This window comes from Dufourea novaeangliae, unplaced genomic scaffold (assembly GCF_001272555.1).
Source record: "Dufourea novaeangliae isolate 0120121106 unplaced genomic scaffold, ASM127255v1 scaffold21, whole genome shotgun sequence".
In the NCBI taxonomy this organism is placed as follows: domain Eukaryota; kingdom Metazoa; phylum Arthropoda; class Insecta; order Hymenoptera; family Halictidae; genus Dufourea; species Dufourea novaeangliae.
Window position 1 is genome coordinate 5,334,192 of NW_015373910.1, and position 21,572 is coordinate 5,355,763.

The 21,572-nt window shown below is 37.6% G+C and overlaps 3 protein-coding genes across 5 annotated transcripts; 2 read left to right on the forward strand and 1 right to left on the reverse strand.

The window, feature by feature from the left end:
* The first annotated feature begins 1,394 nt into the window (after positions 1-1,394).
* LOC107194063 (endoplasmic reticulum mannosyl-oligosaccharide 1,2-alpha-mannosidase) lies at positions 1,395-4,756 on the forward strand. Its single transcript, XM_015583628.1, has 11 exons — positions 1,395-1,852; positions 1,996-2,163; positions 2,251-2,407; positions 2,494-2,679; positions 2,765-2,913; positions 3,005-3,193; positions 3,284-3,471; positions 3,591-3,717; positions 3,818-3,982; positions 4,054-4,203; positions 4,325-4,756. Exons 1-11 carry the CDS (start codon positions 1,754-1,756, stop codon positions 4,541-4,543), a joined length of 1,797 nt encoding a protein of 598 aa, XP_015439114.1. The 5' UTR covers positions 1,395-1,753; the 3' UTR covers positions 4,544-4,756.
* A 2,684-nt stretch (positions 4,757-7,440) lies between these two features.
* Positions 7,441-12,269, reverse strand: LOC107194180 (probable serine/threonine-protein kinase roco5). 3 transcript variants are annotated; one of them, XM_015583754.1, is made up of 3 exons: positions 12,047-12,269; positions 11,611-11,712; positions 7,441-8,378 (listed from the first exon to the last, which is right to left on the reverse strand). In XM_015583754.1, exons 1-3 carry the CDS (start codon positions 12,085-12,087, stop codon positions 8,003-8,005), a joined length of 519 nt encoding a protein of 172 aa, XP_015439240.1. In that variant the 5' UTR covers positions 12,088-12,269; the 3' UTR covers positions 7,441-8,002. The 3 variants fall into 3 exon arrangements, with proteins under 3 accessions (XP_015439240.1, XP_015439243.1, XP_015439242.1); XM_015583757.1 differs by lacking the exon at positions 11,611-11,712; XM_015583756.1 differs by lacking the exons at positions 11,611-11,712; positions 12,047-12,269 and adding an exon at positions 9,772-9,984.
* A 2,714-nt stretch (positions 12,270-14,983) lies between these two features.
* Positions 14,984-21,572, forward strand: LOC107194179 (probable ATP-dependent RNA helicase DDX17). The gene is made up of 8 exons (XM_015583753.1): positions 14,984-15,150; positions 16,323-16,673; positions 16,793-17,446; positions 17,519-17,691; positions 17,766-17,825; positions 20,851-21,093; positions 21,202-21,366; positions 21,506-21,572. The coding sequence occupies exons 1-8, from the start codon at positions 15,134-15,136 to the stop codon at positions 21,541-21,543; spliced, it is 1,701 nt and encodes a 566-aa protein (XP_015439239.1). The 5' UTR covers positions 14,984-15,133; the 3' UTR covers positions 21,544-21,572.

The following is a 21,572-nucleotide window of genomic DNA, read 5'->3' on the forward strand; positions in this document are numbered from 1 at the left end:
CGACCACCCTCCGCGACGGTTCACGACAAAGTGAGGAAGCAAGCACAGACCTGCACGGGATGGTACGACCTTGGTACACGGCGTACACGGCTAAGTCAATAAACTGGGTGACGCAACTCACTTGCGCGTTGGTCCGACGAAGAGCACCGATACCTCGGCACGCTTTACCGTACTCTCTCGCTCGCACACCTCCCCCCATAGACCCCTGAAATTCCTCCAACACCGACGGAGAGCACCGATACCGCGGGTCGCTCTACCGCTCTCGCTCTCTCCCGTTCGCCCGCTCCGACCATCTTCGGCATCATTCGGTACGCGTCGACTGCTTAACTGGCGTCTGCTTCCTGCAAGGTTCCTGGACAATTAACAATTGCCTTAAGTACTACTTACGTACATGATTTTACAATATATTTATAATAATATGTGTACAGATTCAATAAAAGTACACTTAGATGTCATTCAGTCTTATAAAATATTGTAATTTATCCGTTGGAAATAATTCCCTCTTCTGTAACTTGCAAATCTTCTGTACGATCTTCAAAGCTTCATAAAGGTTGCATCATATGCCAGATATCGCGATCTATATCTATAACCTCTGCGGTCCTTATGCTTTCATAGTACATACCAGGAGTTCATGAGAAAGTTCTAAGAGTTGGTGGCACATGAATTGCTACCTCTATCCTGCTCGCGCATTCAATGCTCTTTGTCTTACACACTACAGATACTGAAAAAACGGACAGTTTTAGTTTATTTCATTGCAAATGTAAACTCCGAATGTGCAACAAGGATAGCCATGTTGTGCTTACCAGCTCTAAGTATGAAAATTTACTGCATTTCGTGTTCCCGTAGTAGGAATACAGAACGACGGTAGCGATTGTACATAAAGCAGTAACAATCAGAGGCACATACGTTTTCCTTATCTAAATCCTCCGTTATCTTTCTACATTCCTAGTAAAAAACGTTGTTCCTCACCGAAAATGTTCAAGCTGCATTCCTTCTTATCCTTAATTTACTTTATTAAAAGAAATGTGCTTTGTGTGTGCACATCATCATAGTATGTAGAATACATACATACAAATATAATTGATCAATTTATATATGAATTGTAATTCATTATAATTTGCTGATAAACATAACAATTCGACCAACGTCAGATTAATATAAAAAAATACAATTTGTTTAATATGATTTCATTTGGTTCTGCTTTCAAGTCCATAGTGATGCAGCCCAGCGTCTATTAATCGTAGGTATAATATCTACTTATGCGGTGAAAATTTGTAATGATACTTTAATAATAATATAAGCGCCGGTTACTTTGGTCAATTGCTCTGCGAATACGTATGATATATGTAAATATAAATATATGTACATACTACTAGTGTAGTTACATTGAGAAACGTGCGTACACGAGAGAACACAGGTCGATACATGAATATATAGGTAGTTTGTTTCAGTTGTGTCAGTGAGAACGCAGGTGGTATTTCGTGGTGTATTGCATCTACTTACTATCAACACTATATATAGTGAGATCAGGTTTTGACATCGGCAGGTTTTGAATGGTTTACCGAATATTGGTTGCCTAAATTTGCACCGTGGTCTGCCAGAAGCAGCATAATTGATGGCAAACATGTTTTATTTGCATTGTATAAATGAGGACCATCTCAGTTAATGTGGCTCGCAAACCTTATCGTTTCTTGGAGTGTTCTGGCTCTCGTTATCATTGTGTCCGCCAGAACAACTTAACCTCGAACGAAATATGTTCCCACCGAAAGACATTACCAAGAGGGATTACATTAGTTTAAATATCCAGGAAAGTGCAACGTCCGTTCGAGGAACATCACGCAGTCTTTGGAGGGTAAGCTTCTCTGACCTTTCTTGCAAATTTTGTATTTACTTTCCTTTAATATTTTTTTTTTCTGTGTTAAACACAAACTTAATACATAATTCGTGTATACACTGTTAATTTTTTCTTACACTGTTGAACTTTCCTTATTTCAGCAATGGAACCAGTTGTCAAGGTTTCAAAGGAATATCCTTTACTTTATAGTCGGTACAATTATATTGATTATATTTTATTTGTTGCCTGGTGACAGTAAGAGTGGAATTTTAGATGAAAGCGATTACAATAACATAGAGGTGGTGCAAGATACTCTTAAGTATGAAAAGGTATAACAAATCTAGTGTGTGTAACAAAAATTAGCCAACATTGTCTTATGTGTTGTATGCATATTTGAAAAACTATGGCTTTTATAGGCAATAGAGGATATTGTGGTAGACAATGTAAACCAAGATCACAAAGATGGTGGGGAGGTTATAGAAGAACCTGAATTTCAACCAGAAATAAATCAAGCAGATGATGATCAAATTGGAGAGCCACCACAGCCCAAGCCAAACACGCTTAAATTTAATGGTAGCTTTTATGTTTTTGAAGAGCTTGTCGTTAATCATCAACTTCATACTCTTTTCTTTTACAGTAATGAGCTTCTTTAATTGTAGGTCCACAGAATAGTAGACAAAAAGCAGTAGTAGCAGCATTTAAACATTCGTGGAATGGATACAAAGAATTTGCCTGGGGTCACGACACTGTGAAGCCTATCTCAAGAAAATACCATGAGTGGTTTGGCCTGGGACTTACTATAGTTGACTCGCTAGATACTATGTATATAATGGGTTTAAATAGCGGTGGGTCTAAGCGCACGAATACAGTGAAATTATGCAAATATTCCGAGACACGTATAAAGTTTCTAATGCTTCCGTTTGTTTACAGAATTTTTAGAAGCCAAGGCATGGGTCGATAAGAGTTTAGTGTTCACTCTAAACAAGGATGTTAACTTATTCGAAGTTACAATTAGAGTATTAGGAGGTCTATTATCGGCATACCATTTGTCGGGTGATAAAATTTTTTTAAATAAAGCCGTATGTTCTTCATATGATTTTCGAACAACAATGTAACGTAATTTGAAAGCTGTTAAAGCGTATAACAGTCTCTTCTTAACATGCATTGTAGACACAATTAGGCGATCGTTTGATGCCAGCATTTTCCACTTCGTCCGGTGTTCCTTATTCCGATGTAAATCTGGGTACCAACGCTGCACACGGCCCTAAATGGGGTCCCGATAGTAGCACCAGCGAGGTCACCTCAATTCAATTAGAATTTCGGGACCTTAGTCGCAGCACAGGGGAACCTAAGTACGAGGTAAGTAGAAACAGACTTTGGCAATGAATACGTCGTTGTTCATCGTGTCTGTTGCTATGCGCAGATGAGTATGTAATTACTATGTTACAGGAAGCAGTGGCAAAAGTATCAGAACATGTACATCAATTAGAAAAGTATGATGGTTTGGTACCCATATTCATTAATGCTAACACTGGACAATTTAGAGAGTTTGCAACAATCACGCTTGGAGCTCGTGGTGACAGTTATTACGAGTATTTACTGAAACAGTGGCTTCAAACTGGGAAGACAATCAATTAGTTAGTACCACACTCTTCAATTCTTTATTATCAAACCCGAAGAAGCGGTCCTTTTGTTCGTTCGAGACGCGTTTTTCGTGACTTCGTCGAAACAAACTGATCTGTAAAAATATTTACAGCTTGCGAGATGATTATCTACTCGGTATTTCTGGAACTCAGAAGCATCTTGTGAAACGAACAGCGAGTAACAAGTACCTTTTTATCGCCGAGTTAGTTGGAGCTACTAAGGAAGTAAAACCAAAAATGGTAAACTAAACGATACACAACAAGCATTCAGATATATGTATAGCTGTAACGACTATTGTCTAGTAATATCATATTCATATACATAATGTTTGCTCAATAGGACCATCTTACGTGTTACTTAGGAGGTACTTTGGCTTTAGGAGTGCATCATGGTTTATCATCTGAACATATGGATCTTGCAAACGAACTGGTGAAAACTTGTTATCAGACATACGCGATTCATCCAACATTTCTTGCACCAGAGATTACTTACTTTAATATTCAGGTAATCTCAATAGTTGATAGAGATGAAGGACATTATACGTTCGCATATACATGATACATGATTTTACGTAGAATGTAAAGGATGAAAAACCAATGGACATGTACGTAAAGATACATGACGCTCATAACCTATTGAGACCAGAGTTCATTGAAAGTCTGTTTTACATGTGGTACTTTACCGGAAATAAAACATTCCAAGACTGGGGATGGCAAATATTTCAAGTAAGTAATAAATTCGATATTTTACACACATACATGTATGTATGTATTATACATACAGATGTAAAGGTACACATATTCTACACTTCAATTTGATAATCTGCTTTTTAACACATTTCTATAGGCTTTTGAAAATTATACAAAAGTGGAAAAGGGCTACACTAGCATTGGTAATGTACGAAATGTTTTACATACTCGACAGCAAGACATGACTGAGAGTTTCTGGTTCGCTGAAACTTTGAAGTATTTGTACTTGTTGTTCGATGATACGAGGCAACTAATAGATCTGGATAAGTGGATATTCAATTCTGAGGGACACCCGCTACCCATATACGAATCGTAACCAAGTGAGAAAACAGTCTCGTATATAGATTCGCACCGTCAGTAGTAGAATACTAAATATTTTTCAAGGCCAGTCAATAGATATCATAACGATAAAATATTAGTCTGATTCAATTTGTCTTCTAGCATCAGTTTCCAAACGATTTCATTTTTTTTTCTGCATTTTTCTATCGTATTGGGCTGTAACAAGAAGCACAGAAGACATTGTACATTTCCAAGCGATTGACAATTTATACTCAATTTTTTACCGATTTCTCAATTTCGAAGTGTCTCGATTCTTTAATTGAACGTACATTATTCCGTGATAAATAACTTGATGCAATTAATGCATGCGATATATTATAGATCATATTTGTGAAAAGTGTATCAAAATTGTTGAGTATAATACTGTAAAATAGAAAACGATTGATCTGTTATTTGTAGCCTAATATACCAATTCCTTTTTTTTAAATATTGTTTTATATAGATTAAAAGGACATTTCGCAGATGCGTGGACTTATTTAATAATACTGATAATACAAATTTGCTCAATTGTATAGATGTTACTTAAACCGTTTCCAAGGTTACTAGTCAAGTCTGAATTGAATTTTTGATCAATAAATGTGCAATATTGTATTTGTTAGGTGATTACAATTATTTCTTGTTACAATTTAGTCCTTATTTATTGCACATTTTTGTACAAAACACTAACAAGACATATTGAAGCATTTATCGTAAATAGAATTAAGATAGACGAGAGGAATCATCGATAAATTAAAATACTGGGTTCGTTATGTTTTGTAGATATACATATATGTATCACAAAAATATATAGCTGCTTAATTTGTAAATAGTTATTCGGACGTTATACAGCTGTCATCGATTCATCTTGTGAGATACATTTTTATACTCAACTAATATCGTAGCATAGCTGCCATTAAATTGATATTACCAAAGTAGCTGTTTACTAAATGTAAACGAAGTAAGGTAAGATTTAAAATTTGTTTTGTGTTTCGAAGTATTATCGTACATTAGAAGCTGAATACACTACACACGACAGTGTCGCTTATCATTGAAATGAAATTAATATCATTAATTTTGTTATCCAATAGTAATAAGTTAAATATAAATAGTTGAAGTATACGAGGTATTACACAAAGTACACTCCAATATCATCAAAGTGTCGGACTTTTGTATAAAGAAACGGAAACATTTTGAATCTCTTGTACAAAATTGATTTCGTCGCTTTTGTAATTTTCAATAACCGTAATTAAATAGAAATATTATAAATTTATGTACTCAACGCGAATGATTTTAAGTATTAAAGAATAATGGCGAACAATGTACCACTTCGTTTCAGTTATATCAAACAATTTAAGATTTCATTCACTCAAAAATATAAGTAATAGTATAAAATGGTTGCACGAATGTTTCACACTGTTACGATATTAAGAAATTGTACTTTGCATTAATCCCTCGTTATTATACTAAGATATACTGTATTCACTAAATCATCAAGTGTATATATATATCGTTAGAGGTCTTCGAATAATGTTATAACTTTTGATTTATGTAAAAATACAATTTCTTGTACAATATTCCTCCCACGATTGATTTCCAGCCGTTTTTTAATTACTTTCTGCATTGTTATACGACGGTCTGGTCGTTATACAACCAAAAGCATTGATCAGAAAATTGTACAACAATTGATATATACACCTAAAACGTATATATCTTTACCTTTCTGAATGCTGGTAAAAATAAGGAGCTTATACAAAAGTGACTGACTTGTAAAAAGCCTCTTGTACAATTGACATGGATTCTGACAAATCATGGCAGTGCCTTTTTATTTGTACATGCTCATTTCAAAAAATACTTGGAATTTATCATTCTACTAAATGTATTTACTTATATTTCAAATTCTATATATGTGTGTATATATATATATATTTATTTATTTATTTACCTCCATGCATTGGATTGCTTTAAACATGCGTTTTACATTATTCGCAAATGTAAAATTTTGCGGTAAAAGACTGTTTAAGGTCCGACTTCTGTAAACAGTTGCTTTACAAAAGTTAATCGCATTCTAAAATGACGTCTTAATATCTTTAAGTTTACATGCATTTACGGCACTTGAGCAGTCTTTTCAAAGGACGTTAAAGTTATTTTCTCTCGGTTGTCTAATAAATGTTATCGAAGAACTGCGACCACTAGATTGATTATCATTGTATGTATCTCAATATGCATCACCTGTACATATAAAAATTTGTTTTCACATAATCTTTAATTAAGGAAGAAGTATTAAAATGCATTAAGAAGCAACTTGGTACGAACTACGACTTTCAACGCTTTGTTTGGTATTGTATTGCATACAAGCGTTTAACAACTAATACGATATCACTGTATAAAAAATAGGAATGCACGAAGAAGTATCATGCAAAACTTGTTCTAAAATAAGATGCATCACGTTTTTCAGTTACTTACTTCCTCACGTTCACCTACCGCCTTTCACACCTCTCAAATTGCAATCTTGTTCGCAGAATTTTCTTAAATAATAGAGAAACTACGGAATGAAGTTCAGCGCGAGTGAATTATTAGTTATAACTATCAGAGTATAACTACGAGCTCCGTAATGCGCTTAAGTATACAGTTCAAGTTGAAATAAACAGATCCGACTGGTATGATTTCAAAGCTTCTTAAAGCGTAGTGTACATATTAATAATAAATCAATTCCTAATGCCGTACTTTCCCAATTTCATTTAACAAATAATCATTCTATCGTAAAACAATGATGTTTTTAATCGAACACTATTAGATTGTTCCAGAATAGTTGGTTAATGTTTCATAAACATTGCATTATCTGAAGCTTTAAATGAATATTTCCATCGTTACCATAATTAGTAAAAAAGATCCCTGATAACTTTCATTTACTAAACGAAATGAAACAAAGGAACGTACCAGTAAGCAAGATTCACTACTCGTTCCGCAATAACTCTAATGGAATGAAATTCACGATATTCCGCCTGTTTTGTCAAACATGAAACGTACTTAAATGTTTACGTGTGACGTAACTAATTATAAGGCAATCGCCATTGGTCATAGGTCACATGATGTTTTGGACTCCTCTCGATTATTGTTCCGAACTCGGGTCCGCGCCGGGACAATAATATTATAGGAAGAAATGCTTCAGACCTTCGTCGATTCTTTTTTTGCCGGAAACTGGCAACAAAGTTTGCGCTTGACAGGATCCACGGCCTCCCCCTCAGTGGTGGGGATGATGCCTGGACAATAATCGTATAGAACAAGCCAGACGATAATCGAGAGGAGTCTTTAGTATTTATATACGTGATAATCTATCTTAGCGCTGGAAGGAAGCGTTTGTTCGCAGCTTCTGAGCCATTCCTCGACTGGAATTTTCAGGATCACGGGAGATCGTGGAATGATCGATTAATTTGCGCGTCGAGGGTCTTCTGGACCGTTAAACTATCACGCATTCGCAGCACTGCTGCGTGAAATATATACAATCGACCACGCATGAGTCGTCGTCGTGTCGGCCGCGCGGTTTCTTCCTTTGGTCCGAATCGATTCCATTTCGGCCGAGATTCTCGATCCTCGTCTGGGGCTCCGATATCGGGAGAACGATCTGCGGGATCGGTAAGGCATTCTCGATCGTCTCGGTGTCGGTGTCGGTGGCGGAGTCGGAATTCAACGGCTTGATCGTCACCGGAGTGGTAGGCGTTGTAGGTGTGGTAGGTGTGGTCGGCGTGATTTTACTAAGACACGCGTCGTCCGGTACGTCATAGCTTACCAGGGGTGCAGAACTTTGCAGCGGCGAATCACTGGACACGATGACACTGGAAAACGAAGCACAAAAAACACGATTCATCGACACGTTTCATTTCGTTTCGCGTACTATGTTCTTCTTCTTTTTTTTTCAAGCATATATACAAGGTGAACCACGAATCGTGATCAGTAGAGATTATTCTGTTATTAGCAGTCCGATCGAAAATGTTTTTATCGGGTATAGCATGGTTTCAAGAAAATTGTCATTAGACGTATCGTATCCCATCCACGGAAGATTTTCTTACCGCGTACAGTCAATAATTCATTCTCCCTAAATCTTCGATGTTACTATGAGCTTGAAATTTCTTTTCGAATTTATAATGTTTCAATTGTTTCGTGTAAAAGATAGAAAAAAATCCCACAAACTATGTAATTCGAGCGAAGAGTCTAGAACCACTTATGCTGTACCTATATACATATGTATATTCTTGGATAACAAGAGTCGAAAAATATAGAAGCATATAAGTATGTACATATGTAACAGCTTCCTACGAGTGAAATTCGAGTTCCAGGTCGGTTCGTTCATCTGGTCAACTGGTGTTCTGTTATTCAGGCTCGTCACGCACTTGACACTGGGTCTCTTTACTATTCAGCCCAAGTCCTATCCGTACAATTCATCGTACCGTATCGAAAAGTATTGTTATGCGCGAGATATCTTGGACATTTGTGTATGTCGAACCGTATCGTGTCGATTTCTATATATACCTATGCATGGCACCAGCTATGTTCATCACGGGCGAACGGAGAAAAAATGAAAAAAAAAAAAAATACGATGGCGTAACGTAATATGCGAGACCAATTTCGAAAGTTCATTCAAGAGCCTGTGCAATTTGATAAGAAGGAAAAGTCCTAGCTCGCCTGCTTCGTTCACGGTGCTTCGAAACCGAATACGTTTTCATTGACATTTTTGCGTACAACTTTACGCATATTTCTGCCCCCACTATCCCCATTTCGTAAAACTCAAGATTCTGAGCTTTTAAAATTTCCTTTGCTTTATCGTCGTTGACTCCTCTACTCGCACGAGTGCGCGTTTTATACAGTGTAGGACACAAAAGATAGGTAATAAAGGCGGGAGTTTTAACCAGAAACGAGTAAGGGGCCTCGCCCCTAAAACTCACTACCACTCTCGCTGTTCCAAAATGCTAAGTACAACGTGTCGACTCGAGAATTTTACTCTCTCGAGACCAGCAACCCCTTCCTTCCTCCCTCCCTCTCGCCCAGCGGACGACAGAAAACTGAATGAAATTCTGAAGAGTGAAGGAAGAGACGCGCAGAGTCTACACTTGAGTGGACACAGTAGCGTGGCGAGCGAGAGAGTTAGTTTCCGTGTCGACACGTAGTATGTACGGCTACAAGTTTTCGGTAGAAAGTGTTAGGAAAAAGAAGAAGAAGAAGAAGACGTACCACCTAGCTCTCATACAAGGTTGCATTCTACTCTTTTCCTCCGATGTCAGAGTAGTATAAAATGATATTTCCCCGTCCATTTCTCGGGAATCGTCAATCTATCGTTTCGTTCGAGCAATTAGATCGATGCCCGTGCCGAGTTGTCGTTGCCTCGAAATTCGTCTTTCGAATCGGTCTATCCGTTCTCTTCGGCGCTGCGAATAGCACGCCGTGTACACGTCCTCCTGTTTTATTCCAAGTTTAAACATCACTGATCACCATTGTATATCGTTTGCTTTTTGTCCCGCGCAAAACAAAATGAAATATGCAAATTAACTAGATATTTTTTTTTCTCGTTACTACGCTGATTAACCACTTGAAAAGGAGCGTCGTTTAAATTTCTGATCGAAAGGAATTAGAGTTTCCACGAAGAAAGTACCGATACAAATTAACGAGTAAATGGCACGTAACGATACTTGCATTCTCTGAGCTAATCAAGACCAATAACGTCGCGGCTACTACAGCGTCTATCGATTAGAATACGTGACATTGTTCATTGAAATTCGCATGATCGTACGATACAAAAATGTGCGATGACGCGCGTCAAAAAAAAAAAACAGAGAGAGAAAAATAATATATACGGTGGCGAAGAAATCTATTTGAATAAAGTGTTGCGCAAGTAAGCCAGATGTACCAATGTCATAATTTGCGTTCGATGTACAGACACGTGTGGATTTACGACCGCGTTCTAGGGAGGCAAAAAGAAAACTAATTACAATATGCAACACGATATTTAACAGTTATCGGGACACGGAAAATCTTGCTTGTCGCTACGCTCGAAGAAATCGACTCAATGCACCGTACATACATTAATACATGTATAATACGTTTTGTAACGTCAATTACGCGGCGCTAGCGATCACGATCAATCAATCGGAATTATCGGTAGCGTAATATCAGACATTACGGTGAAAATTCTCGTCAGGGTACAATTACGAAGTTTCTCGGTCGATGACTTGCCCCTGACGACACTTAAATCACGGGAAAGAATACTGAAAGGCTCGGGATACTTTTTCACTGTACTAAATCGAGAGCTGGCCAATGTCACAAGAACTAAGCGCGACGACAAACCTGCGCAACGATCGGCAATCGACGCTCAACTGCACGATCCAACATTCAACTCCTAAAACTACACTCCCAACTCCCAACCCGCGTGTAAGTTTTCACGTGGTCGCAGGGCCGTATATACCACAGAGAAACTCTCCTCCCCCACTTCCACCCCCCACTCCGCAACCCGTCAAAGAGAATCGATCGATATGCGAAAATCATAGAGTGGACAAGCCACGTTTTATCTCGCAATAAGCAGAAAAATACTGAATAAACAGTAATATACTTTCATTAACATTATTAACAAAACTACAAATTCTTACATAATAAGTGATTTTGGAATTGTAATCACAGAGAACAACGTATTAAAAATTGTTCGTTTATAAATATATGCACGCAAAAATTAATTTCTCGTAGAAAATGAAAGCTAGGGAAAACGAAGGTGCGCGTATTCTTTTAAGGGAACGTTTTTCCACCTATTATATGTATATGTCTCTTGTGTATGTATATACTTAAATTCAAGTCTGATTTGAAATCTCGATACACGATACCGTACAAGAATATCTATCGAGTAAAAGGATCTCATCGAGGACAGGTCGATAAGAATGTTCACCAAATGAAAGTTTCACAAAACCGCAGCCGGTATTAGTATTGCTTTTCAGAAATTACATAATCGAACGATCTATTATTAGTAGTGTCACAAATTACAAGGTCTAATCTGCGAATTCCGTGACTCTGAAGATGGGTATATACCTACGTGAACTTGTAGTGGTGTTACGGTGAAACCGGTTTTTTTTATAGCAGTACATATTTGTGTATCCTACGGCCAAACAGTGATTCCTTCGGGCCAGGTATCTTAAAGTGAAATACCAACGTGATCGTTTTTCACACCTTACAGAAAATCTCAATCGATCGTTAACAAGTTCGAAACATCAAATACTATACCGATCATTGCATGGATTTTCATGGTCGCAATTGAATCGGTAAAAAAAAAAAAAAACAACCGAAAAGGACTGTAACCTTCTTTCGCAATCAAAGTAATAAACGTTTCGATGCCGCAATTGAACCAGTAACGGTTGAGAAAAGAATAGGGATCAGGATGAGGATCGAAATTCACCGGAAAGAAGGCAAGGGGGTAAGAAAAGAATGCTTAACCTCGAAATCCGGCAGAACGGCTTGCTAAACTTACTCGTACGAACCACGCTGTGCCAATAGATTCTTAAAACGCATCACGTCGCGGTCAGATAATCTAGATTGTTAAAACAGACACTCTCGATTAAGTTTGTCTATACCAAAATATGACTGGACGCGAAATCAAAATTACACAGCATCCCCCGATTTGAACAAGCGACAGACAAGCAGATACTCGAAAGACTGGCAGGACCGGCCGGGGACAAGCGAACAGTACACAACGGGCGAGGAGGACAGGGGGAGGTGAGGTACAGACGAAACCTCCTCCGCACCATCAAACAGCAATCATTGGCTAAAAACCAGTGAAAATGTCCAAATAAATGTACCTACATACGTATCTATCTGGCAATTATTATTCGAAATTACCTTTCGAATTTATCTCGGAGAAAGACTCAAGGAAGATTTGCATTGTGCTCGCGTCACGCGAGAAAGAGCAATAAGGAGAAGTCATTATGTAATAGAAACATAATGGCTTTATTAAACAATGTTATCCTGTGTAAAGCACTCGTGGGTGACTCGTGTCGCTAAATAAACATTCCTTCTAATTTCATGCCATAGACACAGGGAATATTATTGAATAGGAATTATAGTATACATTTGTTAATGACTCTGAAATTTTGTAAAAATTTATATTGTAATACACTTATGCGAAACCACGAGTCAATCATCGGAACGATTTGCTTGATGACATTGAATGCGTGTTGACCTTAACCGATATGCACCCTTCTTCTTGTCATCGTGTAATCTACTTATTGCATGTTACGTCCAGGACCACCGGATACTGTCGCCAATTTATTCATTTTCCTTCCTCGAGGTATACGACCGCAAACGGTCGTCATTAAAAATAAATAAAACTTGTCAAGAAATTTCTTACGAAATTTCCAACGGTAAACGAATGTGTAATGAACCTTGGGAGATAAACGAAAACTGATTCAAATGCCTATGGAGGTAGAAAGATCTATAGAAAGAAGACGCGATCGTCACTCAAGCTGCACGCGTTGCGCGTGACTGTGATGAGTTGTTACTTTCACGTCTGTTTTTAAAGACAGCATACGTACAGTTACGGATACTGTGATCGTTTTTACGAGCCATATACGTATAGACTCGGCCGAGGAGGCGCATGCTCTTCTTAGTTTGACTTACTCCATCCTCTAATATATGTACATAACCCAGCCAACGTGAAACCGGTTTTAAAGCAGTCGGGCACAGGACGAAAAATAAAACTTTCCGTGGTAATGCCTTCCGAAAAGTCGCGCCGCATAAATTATGAACATTATTTCGAAACTTTCGAGCTCTCCCATACAATATCATCGGATAATGCGGATAACGTTAACATCCTACTGAAAAAGTACAGTATAAATATATGTTTGTTATTTGAAATATCATCTCAGGACGATGTACATTGCTGCTTCGCGCGCGTACATGTATTCATTACGTTTACCTTCAAAGATGACATATTGAATTACAGCAGACTTCTTTACCTTCGTGGAAGACATACGATACGTTAAAGCGTATGACATAAAGTATTCAAATTTGATTCAGCGTGATAATGTCAAGCATTATTCATCTACACTACGGTATGAATAATTTATTTCAATGATAACTGCCGCTTGACATCGTTAAACAAACTGCCAAAAGAGCATGCAGTAAATTTCTAGATCAAAATCTATATCGGCTATAACGAACTACATGTCATGAAAATTTTCTTCTTTTCTGTATCATCGATTATTAACGTTCTAACAAAGTAAAACGTATAAATAGAAGAATTAAAAGCCCACCTGTCAGAGGTGCCGGGGATTTCCTCGGCGTAAACATCAGCACGCGTGGTGATCGTCCCGTCTCTCATCGTGGCCTGCTTCTCGCATGACAAAAAGGGAGACTGCACAGCATCGATTATACTCGATGATCCTGAAAGTGAAGTGATAATCTTGGTTGACGTCTCCGTGATTTCTCATCACATTCCTCGCGCAACCAACTTCTTGCTTTCTCGTATTAGATCATGCACATTGTTTCTCACTGCACGTTCGCCGTTCAAGGTTTTTACAGGCGTTCATTATCACGTTTCGAATTCACGGTCTCTAGTTTCCGACACAAAGTTTTCGACAAGTTTCCATTTTATTCTTGTCCCATTTCATCGTAACACATTACTATCAAGTCACACGCAAGAATGATTCAAAGTTTCTTCGGTTAATATGTTGCACGAATCTGATCACTTATGCACGTACCACTAATCCTTTTGAAAAGGATAAGAAATTAATTTAACGTTTAAACAATTTAAGGACTTTGATAATCAAGAATATTTCCTGCCCTAATGAAATCTTGTGAGATAGTTACTGAAATGCTATATGTATATACCGCACAAGTGGGATGCGAAATGAACTTGAACACCTCCTCTCTCTCCGATGGCTAGACAACAACTGTGTGAAATGACACAAGCGTTGTGTTGTGAATGCAAGATCTGCAAGATGCACCAGTATATCGATGCTTCCTCGAGTCCTCGCTAGAGGGCTACGAATGTAGTCAATTCTCGCACGTGGAATGAATCTATTTTATATTCGATCAAATATCAAAATTTTTCAATGTACAATTTTTTTACATTTCATTTATCTTAGAAAACGTTTTCCTGACAAGAGGAACAATTATAAATGGGCAGTTCACGCGGATGCAAATACATCATATCTTAAAGAATTGTGCCATAACGCTTACGCGTCTATATATCGCTTAGATGTGTACACTTTTTCGAGCAATATCCAGAATTCTCGAAAAAGGACGGCCCAGAACTATTTGTCGGTATTATTTAAATTGTTTATTTCTTAATGAATGTTCAGGATATATGTATTTAGAAGTACCAAGAATAAACGATTTTCATTAAGCGTTGCGCATGCGTTAACATTTCTCGATACCATCTTTTCCCTCTCGTGATTGTGTCATCTGTGGTGTACGAACCGCTTTCATTTGCGTCTTCTGATTGGAGTTAAGTTTTCAAGTTACATGGTAACTCGCGGCTTTTTTTCGTGTTCTACTAATTATTAGTAATAGTATAACGTTCCAATAAAAGAAGAGTGAAACCGAAGAGAAATTGAATATGGGTCGCTACAGAAGGTAAGCAGCCATGTGTGTATATAGTTGCTTCAGAGTCTCTATGTTATCATCAATATGCTCAAAGTATTCGGTATTGGAGTCATATATTTGGAAGAAGTTTTAATAAATTCAGACTGTTTTTGTAATGACACATCAGCGAATGTGCGCGGATAAGAAATAATGATATCGGAGGATTCGCATAGACCCTTTCACTATTGATTTCGCATAACCTGTTGTTTCTTTGGTTTGTGCTCAGTGGGAGCCTTGCAAATTGTACAACGAAATGGAGGACATAATCCACATAATCAATGTTCTTAGGCTTTATCATTATATATCATTATGTATATATTTAAAAATATATAATTAAATACTTTATAAAGGACAGTGGTAGAAAATTACCAATTTTGGATCTTGCTGCTAATATAGTATGTTTGTAAATCATAAACCTACAGGTTCTAGGAATTTTGAAAAGCACAATTATGTAGCTGTCAACTGATGGGAAAGTTGTAAGGTGTACACGTAAACTTTGAAACTCAGTAGTCGATATAACTTATCCATTTAACATATTTCATTATCTCCGTCTGCAGATGATGATTCATCTGTGAAAGAATCATTCAAGAAATCAGCAGGTAAGTTTCTGGTAGGGTGATGTCGAGCAAAACTAAAATACCATAAAATTGTTGCTGTGTAATAGCAAGGACCGACAACCTGTTCACCAATCGTGTACTCCCACACAACAACAGATGATACCGGATTTAAATATTCATAGAATAAAGTAAAATTGCTACAGAATAACGATAATGTTGAATGTACCAAAATTATATATAAATAAACTGTACACGAAAAAATGATAAATAAAAAATAATGCATCTTCGTTACCAGACGGAATTGATTTGCTTATTCAGTTGTTAAATTCTTTCGATGTTTGTCCGGACGTTTCTTTATTTTGCATTTTTTGCTCGACATCAACCTACCAGACACTTATCTGCTGATTTCTCGAACGATTATTTCACAGATGAATCATCATCCATCAAAGAGATCGATGAAACATGTTATTTCGGTAAGTTGGACCGATTACTGGGTTTTGGAGTTCATGTGTTTTTTTCGCAATTTCCCCATCAGATGACACTTATATATGTAATTAAGAATTTTTCAAACCTCTAGATTTATGCACATATAATAACATATTTCAGTCGAAGTCGCGATAGAGACAGGAGACGTCGGTCTCGTACAAGATCTCGTAGTAGATCACCACGAGACAGAAGAAGTTGGGGTGGTAGCGGGGGTCGGGATCGAGGCGGAGGCAGAAATAATCGTGGTCAACCAGGAGCAAATTTGAGAAAACCTCGTTGGGATCTGAGCAGACTGGAGCCTTTCAAAAAAGATTTTTATGTGCCACACGAGGCAGTTCAGAATCGTGATCCACGAATCGTTGAACAATATCGAAGCGAAAAAGAAATTACTCTTAAGGGAAAAAATATACCCAATCCTGTATTTACGTTCGAAGAAACAGGTTTTCCCGATTATGTTCTCAAGGAGATCAAGTGAGTATTATTTGCATAACAGTTTTTTTTTTTAGAGGAAAAAACTGCAACTAATCAAGTCTTGGTGTTGATTAGTGCAAACTAAATGCAAACACGTTACATCTGTTTGTATGTTACAGACGACAAGGTTTCACCGAACCTACGTCGATTCAGGCACAAGGTTGGCCAATTGCTTTAAGCGGAAGGGACATGGTTGGAATCGCGTCAACTGGTTCTGGGAAAACATTGTCTTACATATTACCAGCAATTGTGCACATTAATAGTCAGCCGAAATTGGGTCGAAAGGATGGGCCTATCGCGTTAGTATTAGCTCCTACTAGAGAGCTCGCGCAACAAATTCAGCAGGTGGCCGATGATTTTGGGCATTCGTCGGGTATTAGAAACACTTGCCTATACGGTGGAGCACCGAAAGGTGCGCAAGCTAGGGACTTGGACGGCGGTGTAGAAATAGTTATAGCTACACCTGGTAGATTATTAGATTTCCTTGAATCAGGTCGTACAAACTTGAAAAGATGTACCTATTTGGTACTAGACGAAGCGGATAGAATGTTAGATATGGGATTCGAACCCCAAATTAGGAAAATTATCGAGCAAATTCGACCAGACAGACAGACGTTAATGTGGTCTGCCACATGGCCGAAAGAAGTAAAAAATTTAGCCGAAGATTTCTTAAAAGATTATGCTCAAATTAATGTCGGTTCTTTACAATTAGCTGCAAATCATAATATATTACAAATTATCGATGTTTGTCAGGATTACGAGAAAGAAAACAAGTAAGTTATCGAATGAGGGTATTCGAGTCTGGTGTCTAAGAAATGATTGGTTAATTTTATTTGTATTTATAGATTAAGCACTCTTTTGAAAGAAATAATGGCAGAGAGTGAAAACAAAACAATAGTGTTCATTGAAACGAAACGCAGGGTAGACGAAATAACTAGAAAAATGAAGAGAGACGGTTGGCCTGCTGTTTGTATACACGGTGACAAAACGCAGCAAGAGAGGGATTGGGTTTTGCAAGGTAAATATTCCAAATTGATCCTTAAACCGACGATTAATTAGAATTATTACTTGAATGACAACATTACATTTCAGATTTTAGATCGGGAAAAGCACCAATTCTTGTTGCAACAGATGTTGCTGCTCGTGGTCTTGGTAAGTAAGATACTTGCTATAACATAACAGAATTGTAAGATTAAGCATCATTGCTCGTTTTCCTGTGGTATGGAGAATGGAGTACTTTAAATCACATTATTTCTATAAATCTTATTTGAGCTTAATTAATTGGTGCAACATGCAAGACATCTTGTTCTGATAAACTCCATTATTATTATTTATTATTTATTATTAAAATATTAGTAGAAATAGTGGATAAGTACAATTCAGTAAAACATGTGTATACTTGTAAATGAAAGTTTTTTGCTTAGAGAATCGATCAGAGCAAGGTTACGTTGTGTATGCATTGATTTAGACTTGGACCACTTTATGTGTCAGAAGGGTAATAATGAGTAATTTGTAGCAAGTGAACAGATAACCTGCTACAGACTAATACACATAAGTATGTAACGTAATTCAGAACTATTTATTCATTAAAATTCGCGATAACTTGTACGGTCTGAATAGCGGCAGTTTATTGAACGTTGCATTCAGGTATAGCAAATATATGATAAAAATAGGTCTATCAATCTTGTACGAGATCTCTTTAAGGACTAATCCTTTTAAATGTAGAGTAAACATATAGAATACTTGTTTCTGTGAAAATAAACAACTTTGCATTACATTTCGATCGGGCATACGGAATTTTCTAAAAGCATAACGTGGTTCATTTAACAATTTCAATATTCGTGTTTCTTTGCTTCCTGACTCTTTGCTAAAGGTAACAATATTAAAATAACACATGAAAGTAAGATAAAGAGATTCATATTAGATACGATCGGCAAGCAGTACAGCTATCAATTTTAATATGACATTGCATTCTTTTCTTTGTTTTTGTCTCAGTTAAAGACAAATTGTAAATTCAAGCTTGCCGAAACTTGTGCTGTCACGACAGTTTCTTTAGATGAGATTTGAACTGAACTTTGTTGAGCATGATTTAAAAGTCAATTGTGAGTTTAATGAGAACTCGTTCGCGGTTGAAGATGCTAGAGAATAAAGTTAAAGAAAGAAGGAAAGAAAGAAAGTAAAATCTAACGAAAATAAAGGGAAGGAAAATGATAAAGAAAAGAGAAAGAAACAGAAAGGGTGTAATAGAAAACTTGATATTGAACACAGGAAGATAACGAGGTAAACATATACCTAACGCGGTTGGATCTTTGTTTGTATTGCAGAGGCACATTGCGCGCAGGCCCACGCCGGGTAATGCAAAGCAAATTGGAGGTGCCCGCCGCCTGTTTGTTCGGTGGTGCACTGGTTTGCATTGTCTGCGCTGGCTGCGACGCGTGCCTCTATACGTCAATTCCGTGAAGGGCCAGTCCGGGCCAAATCGGGATCTACTACTTAACCTCCTACATACTGGATATCAGTTCTACGCTACGCTGTACGCCATCTGGGCTGGCCAAGTCGTTGTTGCCAGAATAGAATCCCCTGCGCTGGCCGCTCAAGCTAATCAGACCCAACAACGGTCCAATGAGAGGCGGTGGCATGGTAGCTGATGCCAGAGCCTCTAAGTGTGCCCTGTAGCAACAGAATGGCGGAGGCTGTAGCTGGAGCGAGCGCAAACAGCCAGGCCCTGCCCGTACGTTGCTAGCGACACTCACCCACTGCCTAATTTTAGTATAACAGTAATATTAAATTAATTGCTATACAATATATATATATATATATATATATATATATATATATATATATACACTGGTCACCCAGAAAAAAAACCTTGTATTCACTGTATATAACGTTGTTCGCATCAAAAATCTAGGATGATTCTTGATTAAAGAAAAGTTGTTCCAATTGTTTCACTATGTATAGATATTTCAACTTGACTAGAACAATGACGACGACTAGGACGACTATGACTACGTTACAGTAAAGTAGTAACTCTCTGAACAAAGTGTTAAGCAACATTGTACTTGATTCAAGAGCATCTTAGATTTGAACAAGGTGTATATGGTTCAAATGGATTTTTCTGGGGGACTCTGTATGTGGATCTTTTTTAAGAGCATATACATATAGCAAGGTGTTTCATAAGTTGCTGGTGTATCAAAAGACAAGAGAAATTCCCGAGACAAGACTAACTTTGATTCTTGATACTTTCATGGGATCACTACATGTATATGAACTTTGTATCGGACAGTAGAATAGAAACATGTATGTTTAACTGTTGGAAAGAAGCATAGCTTGTTGTTGCCTAATGGTTTCACAAAATTACCAAGAGTTCTCTTGTTTTAAGCTTGGGAATTTTGAATGTTTTCCTGGCAAACCGCACCTCACGAGACACTGAACGTGTATGCATACGTATATCTCTATATTTCGGTATATTTCTTCGTTTCTATATACGTATACATATATCATTTATCTCCATTTCTGAAATTCACTGTTCCATCTTATCCTTTTACGTCCTGTATGATAACTGTATCATTATATATTCACATCATACTAACTATTATACCAATTGTAGGTTGTATGTATATATCAATTCTGGTTTCAATTTCTCATTACGTTTACTTTTTATTCTAGTATTTTCAGTATGTTCAACTGTGAGACTAAACTGTGCGCGGTAGTAGCTATCGCAATAAAGCACTCAATCAATTTAAATCGGAGAAACGTAAAGCCAAAAGTACTACATATGTATTAAAACGGAACCAGGATTGTCTCTGTGCGGAAATCTGTCTTTATTTCAGAGCTTTCTTCTCACATCAAAACGCTCTCTAAACAAGTAGATTTTCTTCGTCTTTAAAATATTTGCAAGTTTAACGGAATTTTTCGTAAAAAATTAGAAGCACAATTGACAAGACTGTACGCGTGAAATGAAAAAGATTCATAAAAACGATTGTAGAGAGTCGATGATACCGTGGCAGCTACCTTTTAGAGAGCGTATTAACAGAATCATTTAATTTAAAGTACACGATTGATATTTAATACATACTTTACGTACACCTTGCCATACTACTATTTTAACCAAATGTCTGTCCTCGAGACGGATGTCTCTGGAAACTAACCGCTAATACCTTATGCTTCATTTCAGACGTCGAAGACGTCAAGTTTGTCATCAATTTTGACTATCCCTCCTGTTCGGAAGATTATGTTCATCGAATCGGTCGAACAGGTCGTCGACAGAAAACTGGTACAGCTTATACGTTTTTCACGCCGAACAACTCGAATAAGGCCAACGATCTGATCCAGGTATTGAAGGAAGCGAATCAAGTGATCAATCCAAAGTTACTGGAGCTTGCAGATAGTAAAACCGGCGGATACGGGAGACACAGAGGTACTTGGCGATTATTTCGTAGACAGAAAATCTGAACGATTAAAGCTCGAGCCCTCTCAATAATTAATCACTCAGAGATAATAAAAATTTGAACTGTACTTCGTGTAGGTGGACGAAACCGATGGCGGTCTCGGGGTGGCCGCAACGGGAAGGATCGCAGCTACTCGAGAAGCAGGAGTCGAAGCCACAGTAGGGAACACAATGGCCGTGGGAACCGTAGAAGTTACAGTAGGAGCTACTCTCGAAGTCGTAGCCCTGTTAGCAATCGTACAGGTAGGTCTGGGTCAGGTGTGTCGTACACGTAACAAGGTAAGGTAGACAATTTCTATCGGGTAAACGACGACGACGATAGCACTTTGGAATATCAATCGGTACAGGGTATAAAGAAAAGGAACTGTACGTTTGTTTCTAGAGGTTATCGGTAAGAGTTATTGGAGCAGCGAAAGATGATCTTCCAGCAGCGACTAAGGACCAAGAGC

Excerpts from the sequence above, each read along its gene's own strand:
- LOC107194180 (XM_015583754.1), bottom strand. The coding sequence starts at position 12,087 with ATGCGTTTTAAGAATCTATTGGCACAGCGTGGTTCGTACGA. Across the intron at positions 11,713-12,046 it reads GCACAGCGTGGTTCGTACGA|ATACCTGGCCCGAAGGAATC; the intron begins GTAAGTTTAGCA and ends TTTCACTTTAAG. Across the intron at positions 8,379-11,610 it reads ACCACTACAAGTTCACGTAG|TGTCATCGTGTCCAGTGATT; the intron begins GTATATACCCAT and ends TTCGTTTTCCAG.
- LOC107194179 (XM_015583753.1), top strand. Across the intron at positions 17,447-17,518 it reads GATTACGAGAAAGAAAACAA|ATTAAGCACTCTTTTGAAAG; the intron begins GTAAGTTATCGA and ends TTGTATTTATAG. Across the intron at positions 21,367-21,505 it reads CCCTGTTAGCAATCGTACAG|AGGTTATCGGTAAGAGTTAT; the intron begins GTAGGTCTGGGT and ends GTTTGTTTCTAG.
- LOC107194063 (XM_015583628.1), top strand. The coding sequence starts at position 1,754 with ATGTTCCCACCGAAAGACATTACCAAGAGGGATTACATTAGTTTAAAT. Across the intron at positions 2,914-3,004 it reads AAATTTTTTTAAATAAAGCC|ACACAATTAGGCGATCGTTT; the intron begins GTATGTTCTTCA and ends CATGCATTGTAG. Across the intron at positions 3,983-4,053 it reads TTACTTACTTTAATATTCAG|AATGTAAAGGATGAAAAACC; the intron begins GTAATCTCAATA and ends GATTTTACGTAG.